At 39.2% G+C, this 16,310-nt stretch overlaps 1 protein-coding gene across 1 annotated transcript; it reads right to left on the bottom strand.

Annotated features, from left to right (window-relative positions):
- Positions 1-1,500: 1,500 nt before the first annotated feature.
- On the bottom strand, positions 1,501-10,906 carry Il17f (interleukin 17F). Its single transcript, XM_046458604.1, has 3 exons — positions 10,808-10,906; positions 3,018-3,238; positions 1,501-1,900 (listed from the first exon to the last, which is right to left on the bottom strand). Exons 1-3 carry the CDS (start codon positions 10,904-10,906, stop codon positions 1,663-1,665), a joined length of 558 nt encoding a protein of 185 aa, XP_046314560.1. The 3' UTR covers positions 1,501-1,662.
- Positions 10,907-16,310: the final 5,404 nt, after the last annotated feature.

The following is a 16,310-nucleotide window of genomic DNA, read 5'->3' as shown; positions in this document are numbered from 1 at the left end:
GTCCCCAGCCAACCACAGTAAGCTCTTGATAGCCAAGAGAGAAAGATTTTTTAAGTTTCAAGAGCTTGAAAGATTTAAATACAAAAGTCAGTATTTATATCTTAAGCAAAAGATTCTGGAATAAATAGTGAGGAGTTAGCCTCTCCAACCACTCCCTTTCCCCTACTCTCAACAGATTGAATAAAAGAATAAGGAATGGGAGCCAGGCACCTGCTACCTGCCAATCTCAAGTCAAGTCCCAGGTGGGAGTGAAGACAGATATTTCACTTCCTCCCTGGAACCTGGAAGGCAGCAATGATGCAGGTGTGCTCTCAGCCAGTGGCATGTTGGCAGTAAAGGAGAAAAAGTGGTATGCTGTATCTAGGCAAGGGAGGCATAAAAGGGCCTCTAAGTTTCCCCAGGGAGGCATGGAGACTGGAATACGGATATGCATGTGCCCCGCAAGAAACACAAGAAATGGATAAAAGGGCTGGGGCTGTAGCTCAGTGGCAGAGCACTTGCCTAGCATATGTGAGGCACTGGGTTCAATCCTTAGGACCACATAAAAATAAATAAAATAAAAACATTCTGTCCATCTACAACCATAAAAAAAATTTAAAAAGAAAAATGGATGAAGGACAATGGGTGAATCTAAAGGACCAGAAGACACAATGAGAAGGATGCAAAATGACCACATGGCCATAATGACTAGGAATTCTGCGAATGATTGCTGCCAACACTGCCCCCTTCCATAGACATTTCTGGCTTTACCTTGTATCTCCAGTGGCTAGCATAGAGGCTGATAAATGTTTGCTCTGTAAAATAATATAACAGGAATGGTGAAGCAATAAAGTGTTACTATGAACCTGGGTACTATTTGCACCATTTTCCTTAATTATCCATGTCAACAACCCTCAAGAACCACCAATAATAAAATAACTCTAACACCAGTACTCTGAAGAGGAAATATGACAAACGAATGACATGAATACAGAATTTCAAACTCTTGAGGGCTATACCATCTGTGAGTACAAACTGAGACTAAACATAAACACCTCAAGTATTTTTAAATAATATTTTATTATATTAGTCCTGCATATATTAATTTTTATGCCAACATTTTATATAATCAATAGGTCATAAATATATGGACAATTCCCTTGCAAATATAAATATTTAGTAGTTCAAACCAACCTCATGAACATGTAGTTATTGCTTCCTACAGACATGTGCCAGATCCTTGTCCCCATCCTTACCAACCCATCACACCCTACAAAGTCCCTCCCACACTCTCATTATAAATACATTTTCTGCATTTCCAACTAGGGGAAACAGAGGCCTCTTTCCCCAAAAGAGATCCCAGGGAATGGCACTGGATCAAGGTAACTATGTGACTAGGAGGTGGTCATTATATGACGTAAAGAGAGTGGGCCAAGGACTCCTTAAATTTCCTCCATCCATTGTTAGGGGGTCAAGACATTGTAACATGTCAGGACTATGTAATGATTCTAAAACACCCAGAAAATTAACTCTACATTTAATACAGAGCTTTGAGAATTCCATGCAGATCTCACTACGAGCCCTAAGAAGTGAAGAAAATGGGGATCAGACAGGACTTGTTGCAGAGAGGTGGGTAAGGAGTGGCATTTCAATAGCTTCCTCAGAAGAGTTGATGTACAGCTGTCAGGCCACGTGGTGGACGATGGGGGTGACACAGGTGCAACCAACAGTCACCCGCACTTTCTCCAGCCGGAAGGAATGAGAGCAGTCCTGAGGCTCCCTTCGAAGGACCAGGATCTCTTGCTGGATGGCAACCGAGTTCATGGAGTTATCTTCCTGACCCTGGGCATTGATGCAGCCCAAGTGTCTGCACTGGGCCTCTGCAATCTCGGAGGGGAACCGGTGGGGGTCCCTGGTGATGCTGCAAGAGTAACAAGCCAAAGTGAAATGGTGAGACCAGAGAAAGGAAGATGGACCATGGATAAGAGCCCGTGGCAGTGGGCTTTCGCCTACAGGGGAGCAGCTCTGAGTAAGAAGGGTACTGGAGCCAGGCAGCCTGGGTTCATATGCCACTCTTGGGCAGTTAACTCCCTAAACCTGTTTCCTCAATAATAAAATGGTGATTCTCCCATATCATTCTCTGGTGGGATTGTGGAGAACATTCAGTGATACAAATGCATATACAATACACCCCTACAATATTAGCATTCAATTAATGTTAGATCTTTGAGTTCATTTTTATTTGCATTATCATGATGATGATCATTGCTTATCCTTTACCTAGAGATTGAACATCACCACTAGATTTCCCAATATACAATCTATAAAGCCTGCTACTTGGAGGAAAAGCAAAGCCTTATGTCTGAATCCAGGGCCTTCTGCTAGTTTTTCTCTCAATAGTCCCTTCTGCCTGGAAGTATGAAGTATGAAGAGAATCAGCCAGTTTGCCAAGGTACATGCTCCTCTTGTGGGGGATCTATGCTACGATCCCCAAAAACCTGAAACCTGTTTTCATGCTCATTTTTGGAGAGTAGTGGTGGTGCTTTGTGTTCCTAGGACCTATATCTTAGGACAAAACCACAAGACTATCACCGAAGGTCCCCACACTACCATCCACTTTCCAAAATGGCCTTTCTCCCCAACTCTTCCTTCATACCCATGCCTTGAGGACAATGTCAAATTTGAGTGGCTCTCTCCTAACTGACTTTTCTGGTTCCCATTTATCTTCATTTAAAAGACCCTTTCTTCCTACACAAAAAGTTTGTAAATTCCAACCTGGAACTGGATGAATCAAAAAAAGGCAGAAAGTCAAGGAGAAAGTGCAAGCAATATATTACCACCTTCAACCACAGAGGTAGACATAGCCCAAAACAGCAAGAAAAATCGGAGCTCGCAAGGAAAGTAGAACTTCTGTTGTTCAGACTGAATATGAGGGCTTTTTTCTTCCATTTGTACATATTACAAATTTTCTACTTTATGATTAAAATAAATAACCATGTTTTCAAAAGGATGTGAAGATCTGTCTCCTGTGCACTTACTTGTAATCCCATGGGGAGATGGAGCGGTTCTGAAAGTCATGTGATATGACAATGCCCTGGTTTTGATTGAGGATGCGAATGTCAACCTTCACACTGTTGTCCTCCAGAGGAGGGCAGTTCCCAGGCTTCTGGAGGACAGGAGCCATTGTTTTGGGGTTTTTTCTGGCTGCTGCTTCCCTCAGAAAGGCAAACCCCAACATCAATAGCAGCAGACACTTGACCTGGAACATACAGAAGATTGCAGTTGGTTGGACTCTTGTGTCACTTGCAGGCATGAGAAAATGCATGATCTAGATGAACCAAGCTTTCCTGGTCCCTTAGTGAGATCAGGGCTTCTCTCTAGACCCCAAGTCTTCACCTGGAAATTGGAACAGTCATACTTGAAGATATTTGGGTGCCAAACAGAAAAGTAATCTCATTAGCCTAGCACTTGAAGCCCTCCATAGTTCAAGACCTTATAAGCAGGGAGACAGAGAGATGTAAAATCTGGGACTATGTTTAAATCTTGTCTTGGCTTCCCTATTAAGCCCCTGGTTTCTCCTGTTCCCAAATGTATGATAATACTCAGTTTATATGATTTATGTGAAGCCCATATACGTCTGTTAGACAAAAACAAAGGCTTAAAAAAATGACCACTTTTGTTTTTATTCCCAACCTCAGATCCCTCAAATATTCACAAAATCCTTCCTCCCAACCATCTATCCTCTTAAAATTCACTGTCCCACCTCTATCTGTTGAATCATATCCTTCCATCAAGGCCCCACTAATTTGTGGCTTAATTAGATGTTTACCATTATTAAATAATAATTTTACCATTTATCACTCAAGCAGCATTTTTATATTATCTAGAAATGTAGTATTTGTGTTCATGTCATATGTACATCCCTTAGATTATAACTCTCTGTATGATAATGGGCATAGTACAGGTGTTCCATAAATACTCTCTGAATAAATGAAGGAGTGGATGAGCAAATGAACAGAATGACACATTTAAATTAAACAATATGGTTATGCTTGATGCATTAAGAAAAACATTACGAAAAACCAACTATAGCAAAGTTCCAATTATCTGTGCTAATTGAAAGAAGCAGGGGCGTTAATGATGCACAACAACAGAGAATATGGAAACTATTTCTCTTTAGCTCTGGAATGTATATTTTATACTATCAGTGATGTATCAGTTTATCTGGTATCATTGGAACACAGAGAAAAAAAAGCACTCTGTGAAAACCAAACTAAAAGGAGAACTAAAAATCTGACCATCTGGCCAGCTTCCCTTTGGCATGACCATGATTTGTTCATCTGAACATCCCCACTGACCCTTATAGGGAATGGACAAGGTCTAAAACAATGCACAAGAAGAGTTAAACCTAGTTGCTTTCATTCTCTGGGCCCAATGTTGTTCAGGTTCACACTTTTCAGGTATGGCAAGTAATTAGACAGGTTGGTTTAAAAGGCTCTCTTATTCTTTTGCAGATGCTGAAGGCAAACAATGAAAAGAGTAAACCAAAAGTTCATGATGTCAACTAGTTGTACTGAGGTAGCTGGTACTAAAAATAGTTGAAAGCAAGGTGATCAGCAGTCATCCACTCTCGTCCCCCACAATCATTCACTCATTCAACAGCTCTCTCTTAACTCTATGCTGTGGTAGCTCTAGAGTCAAATGTCCGGAGTCCATACAGGACTCTTATGACTGTGACTCAGTTTCCTCCACCAGAAAATGTTAAGATCATGGATTGGGGTTGTAGCTCAGTGATTGAGCGCTTGCCTAGCATGTATGAGGCACTGGGTTTGATCCCCAGCACCACATAAAAATAAACAAATAAAATAAAGGTATTGTGTCCATCTACAACTTAAAAAAAAAATAGAAAATGCTAAGATCAAATGCAATGATCAATTCAAAATGAGTCCTACCAGCACATGGTAAGTATTTGATATGGGTAGCAATAGTCAATACTGAGCTAATCCTACACAGTGGAATTTACTTTGTGCACCTCCTATCCTGACAAAGTGCTGTGAAGTTTTTAAAAAAAAAAGATTCCAATTTATATCAAAATGTCCTTAGATAACTCCCCTAAAGTTAAGAAATTTTAGGTTTTTTAGTAAATTCCCTCTTTGAATTTTCTTTCTCCTTGTGTACCATATTCACTGAATCACTTCTATTTTCATGATCAAGGCCTAAAGTAACCATACCTTAGGTTTATGTGATTTAGTAATAATAACCATGCTTCTAACAAGTCATTATTATTTTTACTTAAGAATTCTTGTAGAATTTTAGGAAACATACTTTCACATCTCTTTAAATACTGGACATTAACAACTATGTTGTGAGTTACATAGCTAATATTAATTATCCCAATTAGGTGAAAGAGTTACATCTAAGAAGCAATAAATACCTTGATTGGATTCACCAGCCTTATTAGTGCCAGAGAGACTCCAACCTACATGTCAATGGTTAGAGCTATTGCCATTGCAGGTCATTATTACCAACATTGATCTTAGCTTTGTCTCACTAGAGGATCCAAGCATTTTAAACAATGTGAAAGCTATATTAGAATTGCATAAGTTTTATAGACCACATGGCTCTTTATCAGAAAATCAGATGATGTCTGCAAATCACTCTGGTTAGCTCCATAAAGCTATAGATTTAGTTGTAGATTTATGCAATACAGAGCAGAAACTCTGATAAGGCTGTTGCTGGTTTTTATTTTGTTTTTGTTTTTCAAGTACTGGGGATTGAACCTAGGACCTCAAGTTTTCTATCAGTGAGCTATATCTGCAGGCCTTTTTTTTGGTACTAGGGATTGAATCGGGGCGGGGGGGCACTTAACCACTGAACTACATCCCTATTCCTTTTTATTTTTTATTTTGAGACAGAACCTCACTGTATTGCCCATGCTGGTCTCAAATTTGTTCAGCCTACTGAATAGCTGGGCTCACAGGCCCCCAGCACACAGCTGTTGTTCATTCTTAGCAATAAAACAAAGAGCACTTCTTCCCAGAAAAGTTCAGAGCACTTTATAAACTTGAATTTCTATTGTCACTTACAAAACAGGTAAATAAATATCACTCTCATTCTGTAGAATGAGAACGCTCCAGCTGAAGGTGGGCAGTAACAGGACATGTCCATCCTCAGCCTGCCTTGGCACCTCACTCTATTGTGAGCCCAGCAGAGAGCCCATTTGAATTTTCCCCAGTCTCATCTACAGTTTACACCCACCCCATGTAGGAATGCCCTACAGAAGCTGGCCAGCTAGTAGGTCCATGAGAATTTGTGCTTGCCAAATCTTTCAACGTCTAGTCCAACTCCAAAGCCTCTTGCACTGCCACGTTTCTTGCTAACAATCCATCAGATTTCTTCAAAGAAACCAGAAATAGAAATGGCTTAGGAGAACAAAACTACCTAAAAGATTTTCTTGGACACAGTAGCTTTAAATTTAGCAATCTTGCCTCTGAATCTTTCAGAAAGAAGCATACTGTATTTGGAGCCAGAAAACTTATATTTATGCTTCAGTTCTTGTGTTTACAGTATCCAGTGAGGTTAAATAAATCATTTCATTGAGCTTTTGTTCATTTACATAATGAAGAAGTAATTCCCATCTATTTAGTGGATAATGAGAGTCTTGGGTTAATAATAATAATACCAATTAACACTTATTGAATGCTTTCTCTATCTTTACTATTGCATGATACAAACTATCCAAAAGCTAAGCATGCAAAGATCTTCCACCACAAAGTATAGATTCATTTACTCTCAATGATATCAGCTAATCCACACCAAAAAAAATGCCATAAGGTAAATGCCATTATTATTCCACTGTACAGTTAAGAAAATTAAAGCATAAAGAGGCTAACTAACTAACCTAAAATCCCACATTTATCCAGCAGGGGAGTGAGTCTGACTGACTCCAAACCCTCTAGATACTGCATTTTACCACATTTCTTGTAATCTCTAAAATAATACACAAATATAAAATAAAAGTGTTATCATTGCCATATGCCATGAACCTTTTATGAAATCCAACCTCTTTTAAGTTGCACAGCTTTTAAAAGGAGAATAAAAGAGGGATTATCTTGGCCAATAACATGGTGCCTGATTTCCTAAGCCTTATTTTCATGTACTTCCATATTAAATTCTTCCCAGGCCTTATCTGGCTGATGTCAGGCATTGGCAGGAGTCCAGACACAAGGGAAGGGGATATATTTCCATCACATTAACCTCCCTCTGACTATCAGAGGAACAAGACAATGGAAAAAACAACCTGCTACCAGAAACACAGGAAATTTCTGTCCTCCAGGAGCTGTCCAAAATTCATCACTGAGTGTTTCATTTCTCCTCCAGGATGCTCCTGTGCTCTTGGGAGGATCACGAAACCACTTGGGGTCCCAGCTTCCTTGGGTAAAATACATACGTACGTGTTCCCTAAAGGACTGGCTAAGCTCCCCCCATGAGATAAGAGTTTTAGGCCAACCTAACTCTATCATGAGTGATCACCAGAGACCATGCCTGTCGTTGTGTACCAAGGAATGCACATGCTGATGTGACCAGGGCAACCTGGTAGCTGATTATTAAAAAGAAAATGTATAGATAACACTCAACCATCACCCAGTTGCTAACAGCCTCCAGGGGAGGGAAAGGATCACACTTTCCAAAACAAGCAATCACCCCCTGGACCACTCTCTTCTTGCCTTTTGGTCACACCCACCTTTCAGTCAGGAAGGCATGAGAAGAAAGGAAACCTAAAATCTACAAAGGGCCAAGACACTCCCACTGCCTTGGGCACCAGCTCTGGACCCTCTCTTTTTTGGAGGAGTCTCTCTCTCTCTCTCTCTTATTCCTTAAATAAAACATATTGTCTTCCCTCAGCATTTATTGGGTGTTTAATGTTCAACACCAGGAGAACAAAGACCTGATTCTGATTTTCAAGACTGGTTTCACTAACACCACTGGGGCAAAAATCATCAGTTATGTTTTACACCCCACTGTAAGTTTTCTAATTATTTTTTTCTTTCTCTCCACCAAGCAAGAATCAAAATTAAAGTCAGCTTTTAAAGAAGAAGAAGAAGAAGAAGAATTTTTTTAAAGACTCTAATGAAGGCTAACTCTAGAAATGTGCTTTTCTGAAATCCTAGGAATGCTTACCCTTAAGCTGGAGTTATTGCTACTCACCATTGCTTTATCATGTAGGCTCTTCATTATTTCCCTTCAGTTGCTTGCTTTGTGCAGGAAGCAAGTCTGGTCTCCCTGGGTATGCCTGTGTGTGTCAACAGGAGTACCTGTCGGTTTTATAGCAATCACTGTCCTTGTTTTGAATGACCTGCTTACTGTCTTTGAGTTGTGGTTGACCCAGAGATACTGACATTGCTGACAAATGCAGTTTTGTTGTGTTTTATTTTTTTTTTTCTATTTCACTTCCTGAAGGGGAACCAAAGGGGACCCTTTACAAAAAGGGATGACGGGAAAAGACCAAATCTTCCTTTTCTTCTACCCCACTTCCACCCCCATTACCCTCAAATTATACTAAAATTCTTAGCTGATTTACTACAGAGATGAGCCAAGGTACAAATTACTGTCATGATCTTTTAGATTCTTCCACAAATTGCCAACACCCTCGTCACGCACCATGTGTTCTACTTTCCAGTCATACAATAATCGGAATTAAACAAAAGGACCAAATCTAGCTCCATTTTTTGTACAGGAAATCAAAAAAGTGATTTGCATCAGTGAGACTCAGGAGCTATATCCCCAGGTAGTTTTGTGGACTTCCTGAACTAATTCTAATTAACCCTATGATTAGACCCCTACTAGTCACTAATGGTCATTTTTCATATAACATATAAATGGCTATGCTCTTGGTTATCTCTGATTAATAACCCTTTTTTTAACCAAAATGAATTAGCAAGTAGAAGTCTTCAAATGTTCTGATGTGTAATTTTAAATAATGGTCAAAATTTTCATTTGTCCCAGTTCAGTTCGGATCAATGTTTATGAAGCACATGGTACCCTAGGAATACACAGACATTTCCAACAAATGGTAACTTACCTTTTTAAAACCTCTGTTAAAATAAGGCAAAATTACACATGCACTTTTCAAAAGGCTGAGCACATTCTAGCATCATGAAGTTATTTTCCACTTTTATTAACATGTTTGAACAGGTTTCCTCCATTTTTTTGTTGTTTTAAGAAAAAATTGTACTAATGTGTTAATATTTCAGCAAAGTATTGCAATGGGTTTAAAAGGCAGACACACTATAAGAGGCTATAAAGTAACAAATAAGTTTTATACAATTAAAATGTTACACAGACTTATGGGATACATTGAATAACTACCACTTCCAAGAAAGGTCAAATTCAGCATTAGCACCTATAATATCTTTGAAAGTAAAACTTTTACTGCTTACTGCTTCAAACTCTCATAATATATTTCTTAACTTTCTCCCAAATACAGTGCTCTCAAACCCAGAAAAGAATGAAGGGTATGAGAAACACAAACACTAGGAACACATAGACAAAATAAAAGCTAGAAATATTGACTAAGACTTGAGAGTTTAACTTTGAAGTCACTCACTCAACTGAACCAACCATAAGATTTCTGTTTACTGAATACTGTATGAGGAATTTATGAATCATAAAGAAATTGCCAATATGATTAAAAATTAGCCTATTAAATTTTTCTCACAAGTTATACTTATAACAAAACTATAATTAAAATATTTACTCATTACACATTCAGGGACATAGGTGTTTGATGGGTTAACACCCACTTTATTGTGCTTACTTATTTCCATAATGAACAAGCAACACATACCACATCTTTCCAACATTCAAAGGAATGCAATAATAACATAAAAGTCTCTAAATAACTGTAAATTGCATGCAATACTGCTTTAATTAGGTATTTTCACTATAATAAAACAAATACATTATACATATTTTTTTCAATGAGCTTCAGTTTGAGAAACTGAGCAGCAGAAATCAATCTTAAGATTTGAATCATGGCAAAACTGGTAGTTCTATGAAATCTGGAAAATGCATGAACCTAACTATAGACATAGTCTATCCCTCACCTGGAAAAAAAAGCCTTTTATTAATTTTAGGGAATAAGACTGAACACTGGCTAAGATATGAAGTTTAAAGCCACCTGGAAACCTAACCCAAGAAATGAAGAGAATTCATGGTACTGGTGGCAGGTAAGAAATAAAACATTGCATTGGGCTGACCAACTGCATATTTTATTAAATCACTTTGAATTAAAAAAAATATGAAATTCTTCATTTTGTTTTCTTGGAAATGAATCAGAGTCCTACACAATCTGGAAACACGAAGTGGGTGCTGACAGACTAGAGGTCACTCCAGGTGTGGAATTTTAGAAAATTCGTCCTTGGAGTAAATGGCACTGCAGCTCTGGTAGCAGATACAAAGGAATGATGCTCTGGAGAGGAGGTAGGGACTCTGTGATCAGCCACTGGGTAGATGAGGGTCCCAGCTGGAGGTGGGATCTTTAATTTTATGTTTTATCCTCCACTGCTCATGCCTCTGTCCTCACAAATGGTAATTTCAGCAATTTGAAGTCTTCCCTTGATAGTGTCTTTCCGGGGGAATTTTTGGGGAGCACATATTTTCTCATTCTATCCTTGAATATATTTTGGACTTTCTTCAGAACCTTCTCATAATGAGTTTCCATGCATAAGAAGATGGTAGATGCTGTTAAACAAGCCAAACAGCTTTCAAGATACGCTTGGCCTCCAAGCTTCTCTGCTTCTGCATAAAGGTAATTTAGAGTTCAAACTGATTCTTCAAACTGCTGCCTATCAATCTGGTTCTCCAGCTGTGCCAGGAACTTGGTCTGGAACCTACAGTGTGTGCCACTGCTATAGTCTCCTGGCATCTTCCCGGACACATGGTAAGGACAACACAGGCTGCATGGCCTCTTCTGCCCTCCAGCTGTCAAGTCTTCTTTAGTTAAATAAAATGGAGAGGAAACTGTCCTTGGCTTCATTGGAAAGGTCTCCAAAACTAATCAAAATTCTGTGATCATGGGCCTTTCATCCACTTTGCTCCTGTACATGCCTATGAGTCTTCTCTGCACCTCTCCTCTGCAGAAGTTTAACTCCAACAAGAAGCTTTCTCGAATCATCTTTCAGGCACTGTTCCCTTCCTCATTAACTCTGAGCTTATATTGCACCTGTCTTGCATTCACTTATGTGTTTTAGAATGGTTTTCTAGGGTATTCACAGATTTGGGGTAACTTTAGCCCCTCCCCAGTTATGTCTACAGCCTCTTTCTCCAAATATGCATCCCCAATATACAATCTAAATTAAAACAATGCAGATTCAAGAAAAGTCCCCTACTCAGATTAAAGTCCCCAGGCCCATCTTATAGAGAATTTTAAGGCCTCACCATATACTTTCCACGTACACAGAGAAGCTAGCTTCATTAAAAGCAAGAAGCATGCATTTAGCTGTCAGCTCTGCTTACATCATCCATGCTGCCAAAGCAAGATATGCAAGAGAACCTAAATTTCAGTATGTGGATTGAGTCCCTCACTTTCTTCAGTGGTCTACTCCATACAGAGCTATAGCTCAATGTGCAGAATAATATACCAGCCATCTTGAAGAAGAAACAAGTATATCACTTTTAACCAAGAGTACATAATTCAATCCAAGAGGATTTTATGAATTGTGCAAGAGAACAAAATGATCCCTTATGTAAGAAGGGAGCGACACTGACCTTTATATCCAGTGGTCACAAAGTTTTCTCCCTCTGTGTAAAAAAAAATTAAAAAACTATCTTATCAGGATGCCAGACTAGAGAACTAGTAACTAGCTATCACTAAGTTCAAACAGAATCAACAGATCTGTAGCATTAATTCAATTAGTAATAACATGAGATTGTTGTACTGATAGTACACAGTTAGTTTTAGAAATCTAATTTCAAGAGATTTTGTCCTAATTTTAAAAAGATACATTTAATCAAGATATGCTGCAATATATCTGAAGATCAAGAAATCAAAGTGAGATGCTACCCTAATGCAAGACTGAATAGTAGCATGGTGGCAGCAGTCTGGAGGCAAGCCGTGCAGGTGGTCAAACCTTAGGCTGGATCAAAGACGGTCTGTGCTATGTAACCGCAAAGCATTAGGCAAAACTATTGCCTGCAATAACTTGAGAAGCAGATCTTACACCTAATGACTTGTAGCTCTAGAGAAAAAGATTAGAAAACAATGTTTGTTGTGGGTGTTGGATGCTATATTCTCTATTTGACAAAGTAATACTAGAAGAGAGAAACTCAGGAAGGAGTTGATAGTCTACAAACAAAATAGAACGGTAATAAAGAGAGTTCAGAAGTCCATGATTAAAAAATAGGAAGAAAGGGAAGGAGAGAGGGGCTATTCTATTATCCAAAAGTAGAAGATAAGATTGAGAAAAGTTTTGAGGGAGAAATATCTAGCAAAACTTTCAACCAAATAAATTTTCTAAGGACAAGAATCAGAATGAAGTATGAAGTGAATCCTTTTAATTGGACAAAAAAATGAAAAATAAAGTGTGTAAGAATATAGACAGTTCTTGTAACCTACCTTTAAATCAAGATAGGAAAAGTTATAGGAATGAAAAAGCTAAGAAACAGAAATGTTCTGGAAGTTATGCCTCAAAAAAACTGGACTTAAATGAGAAGTTTGCTAGGTTTTTGAAAGAGCTTTCAAAATTGATCAGGAACCAAACGTCAGTCCCCTAACATTGAGGAGCAGGAACTATAAGACCCCCAAGCCAAACATTCACCAACACCATTTCATATGTGGCTAAAGAGATTACTAAGAGGTCAAAAAAAAAAAAAACTTTCTTTGAATGCCACAAAGTAAAAGAGATGATCCACTCCCAGAACCAGAGTGTGGTATAGAATATTCCAAGTGTCTGGCTATGAGTTCCCAATAATCCAACCAAACCAGGTTTCAAAGTTGCTACAGGTCAAAACTCCCATGCATTTCCTGCTCTATTTCGCTCTATTTCCAAGTACAAGTATTTGTTGCTATTTTCCTGCTCCTATTCTACCTGCTCAGACCTTATATAATGAATTATATACACCATATAGAAACCCTAGATTTTCTTGAGATATTCTGATTGCATGGGGCTTTGGGGTGCTCTTTCTTAGGGAGGGAGTGAAGATATTATGCATGCAAAAACCAAGAAAGGTGAATGGCGATAGGTAAAGTTAAGAGCAACAAAATGCCTCTTACTATGTGAATTGCTTTGGCCCATGAAATGTGAGTGAAAGTGAGTGAAGTAAGTCATTTCCAGGCAGAAGAATGTCAAACCCATGTGTCATTCACCTAACTTCTCTTCTGCCTTGGGGATTATGGAAATATGTGGGGAAATGACAGCATGGCAAGAAGGTGGAGCCCCTATCAACCTCAGGGTGACTACAATGAGTTGTCGCCCTGCTGACCTACATTGGGCATGGCAGCCTGGCCAAGAAATGAGCTTCTGGAGCTGGGGTGATAGCTTGGTGACAGACCACTTGTCTAGCTGTGCAAGGGTCTGAGTTCCATCCCCAATATCACAAAAACAAAACAAGAGCCTCTGGTGTTCTAAGACACTGGGGTTGGGAAATCTCCTTCTGAATTATTTGTTTCTGCAACATGTCGTGGTCTAAACTAACCAGTAGAGACATTAAAGGATTTTTCAGTTTTCTGCTTATTTTTAATTTTCATTTGGGATCTGATTTTTCACTAAAACAGATAGTTAACAGCACTAGGTTTAAACAGTTTAAACAGTATTCAAAAAAATTAAATTCAAAAAATAAACTGAGACTCTCCCCATCTAACTCACTAAAAAAAAAAGATAGATAGATAGATAGATATAACTTATTTTAGTCTGTCTTGTCACCAAATGATATTAAAACACTTCTTCCTAATTTTCCGGAACACTGCATATTTATGTTAGTCAGGCCCCTCTGAATACACCATGAGAACACTAGGTCACAAGGGCCTCAAAGTATCATGGCTTTTACTCTTGACCTTCAAGCTTTCTGTAGTTCTTTGCTTCCTCAAGCATGAAAAGTCTTCCTCTACTTATGTTATTCAAACTAATTAAATATATGGTTTATTTGTCATTTTAGTCCTTAGTATAGGAAGTCTAGGCCCCATTCCCCTTCATAATTCTACCTTTCCAGCCCTGATTAAAGAAAAAAAAATGTGGACCCCTGTGAGAGCATCTGTTACTGAGTGCACAAACCTCAAATAATGCCCCTGACTCCTTTTTTTTTTTTTTAATGCAAAAGAGTATTTCTAGTTCAGGATTCTTTGAATATGTTAATTTAGTTTTTCTTGTTTGAGGAGAATATTCAAACCCAATATGTACTTTCTAGAATCCCCATGAATTTGCAATTGACACCAATGTAGTTCTTATTTTTAAATGTAATAACTATTTGTCAGATGAAAATGCTGTGCCAGAGTCTTCATGTGCTGATGTTTATGAGAGTATAAATTATCTGGGACTTAGATTTAAAAAAAAAAGAAGAAGAAGAAGAAGAAGGAGGAGGAGGAGGAGGAGGAGGAGGAGAGCCCCCCTTTCCCTCTGTCTCTGTTCTCTCTGTCTCTCTGAGTACAACTTTTGATCTTCTAATGAAAACAGTGGTGGGAGCAGAGAGAAAGAGGGAATCAGAGGCAAAAGTTGAGGAAGAAGAAAAGGAGGAAAAAGGGAGAGAGAGTTAGTGAAGGCGTTTCCCCACAGTGCTGTGTGAGAATCCTAGGGTTTAAGGCACTGAAGAAAATTCCTTGAAAGAGGGATCTCTCAATTCTGATCTTTGGAGCCTCTTACATCACAGTTTTATCTCCTTGTTGACAAAAATAGCATTTATGAAACATCTACTCTGTGCTTCTGTGCTGGCCACTGTGCTGGGTAAGAGGAATAAAAATCAAAGAACAATCTGAAAAAGAAGGACCAGGGATATAGCTTGCCTAGCATGCACAGGCCTAGTGCTCGGTACCCAGTACTGCAAAATAAATTAGTGAAAAAGACTAAAAATCACCATAAGGGTTTTCTCCACCCAGTGGAGTCCTGAGCTTTATGTCAAATGAGAAAGCGCCTGTGTTTCATTTTTGGAAGTGCACAGAGAGTCCACTCCAGAGTGGAGACAGAGAGGCAATCACTAGAGACATAAAAATATCAAGAACTTGAGTTAGCCATGGAGAGAGAAGACATACGGATGGATGCCAGGAACAAACTGCTAGTAGCAGAAATGACCAGAGGACTTTTAAGTCTTGAGTCCAATTCTTTCCATGTCTACGTTGTCTTTTCATTCTTTCATGATTCCCAAGGCTAGGTGAAATTCTTCACATACAAAGCAGGCTTATGATGTCTACAATGGAGCAAAGTGGCATGGGAAGAAGACAACAGCCTCAGGAAGAGAGAGACGCATAGAGCTTTGCAATGAGCAAGTAAGCACTACCTGTCACCCCGCAACCTAGGAGGATCTTGCTGCCCAAGCTTTAGGTCCAGAACCAGCAACACCTAGGATATTAGTAAAAATGTGTTCTCAGGTCCCCACTCCACACCTACTAAATCGGACTACATTATCACAAGATGCCTAAATGATTCACATTACACAAAAGCTTGAGATGCACTGCATGAAGGTACATCAGGGAAAATGCTGGACATCCCACAAAATTGCAATGGGATTCATTGGATGCATTACATTTTCCAAAACTGAGATATTGACAATTGAGTATCCCTGAAAGTCTATTCAGCTAAGAAAACAGAAATCTTAAATCTGGAGGTTTCATTTCCTGATAGCTAAGAACCATACCTATTCTCCTATACTATACTCTGGAAGCTTTTTTAGCAAGTGAGTAACAGGAAAGAGAGGCTGCTGTATGGCTGTGGCCACCCTAGTAACTACAGGTCGGGGCAGCAGCTCAGGGTTCCGTGCAGACTTCCACTTACTCAGCAGCTGGGCTCATTTCCTGCCTTGAAGTGCATGCAATTAGTCAACCTGCTGCCAGAGCGCAATGCCTGGGGAAAGCCCAGCTGAGTGTTGGTGCACACCATCAATTTTTCCTGCTTCCTCCCACCAAAGCTTCTCCACAGCTTGTTTCTGTGCAGGCCCCATGGATTAGCAACTCTTGCCCCTGTACTTCTCCCATGGCATCTCGCTAGTGACCAACAAAGTCTTGAGGTGTTGAGTTGGGATGGCAAGTTGAAGCTCAGAAAGATGGCCTTTCGCTCCATTCTTGCCCTTAGATTAAATTACCAATTCCTTCCACGTTGGTCTAAATCTCATAGCCCCAACCCAGT

This window comes from Marmota monax, unplaced genomic scaffold (assembly GCF_021218885.2).
Source record: "Marmota monax isolate L192 unplaced genomic scaffold, Marmota_monax_Labrador192_F-V1.1 WCK01_AAM20220418_F8-fsc00191, whole genome shotgun sequence".
NCBI lineage: Eukaryota > Metazoa > Chordata > Mammalia > Rodentia > Sciuridae > Marmota > Marmota monax.
The sequence above is the reverse complement of the archived record's forward strand: the minus strand, read 5'-3'. Positions and strand labels throughout refer to the sequence as shown.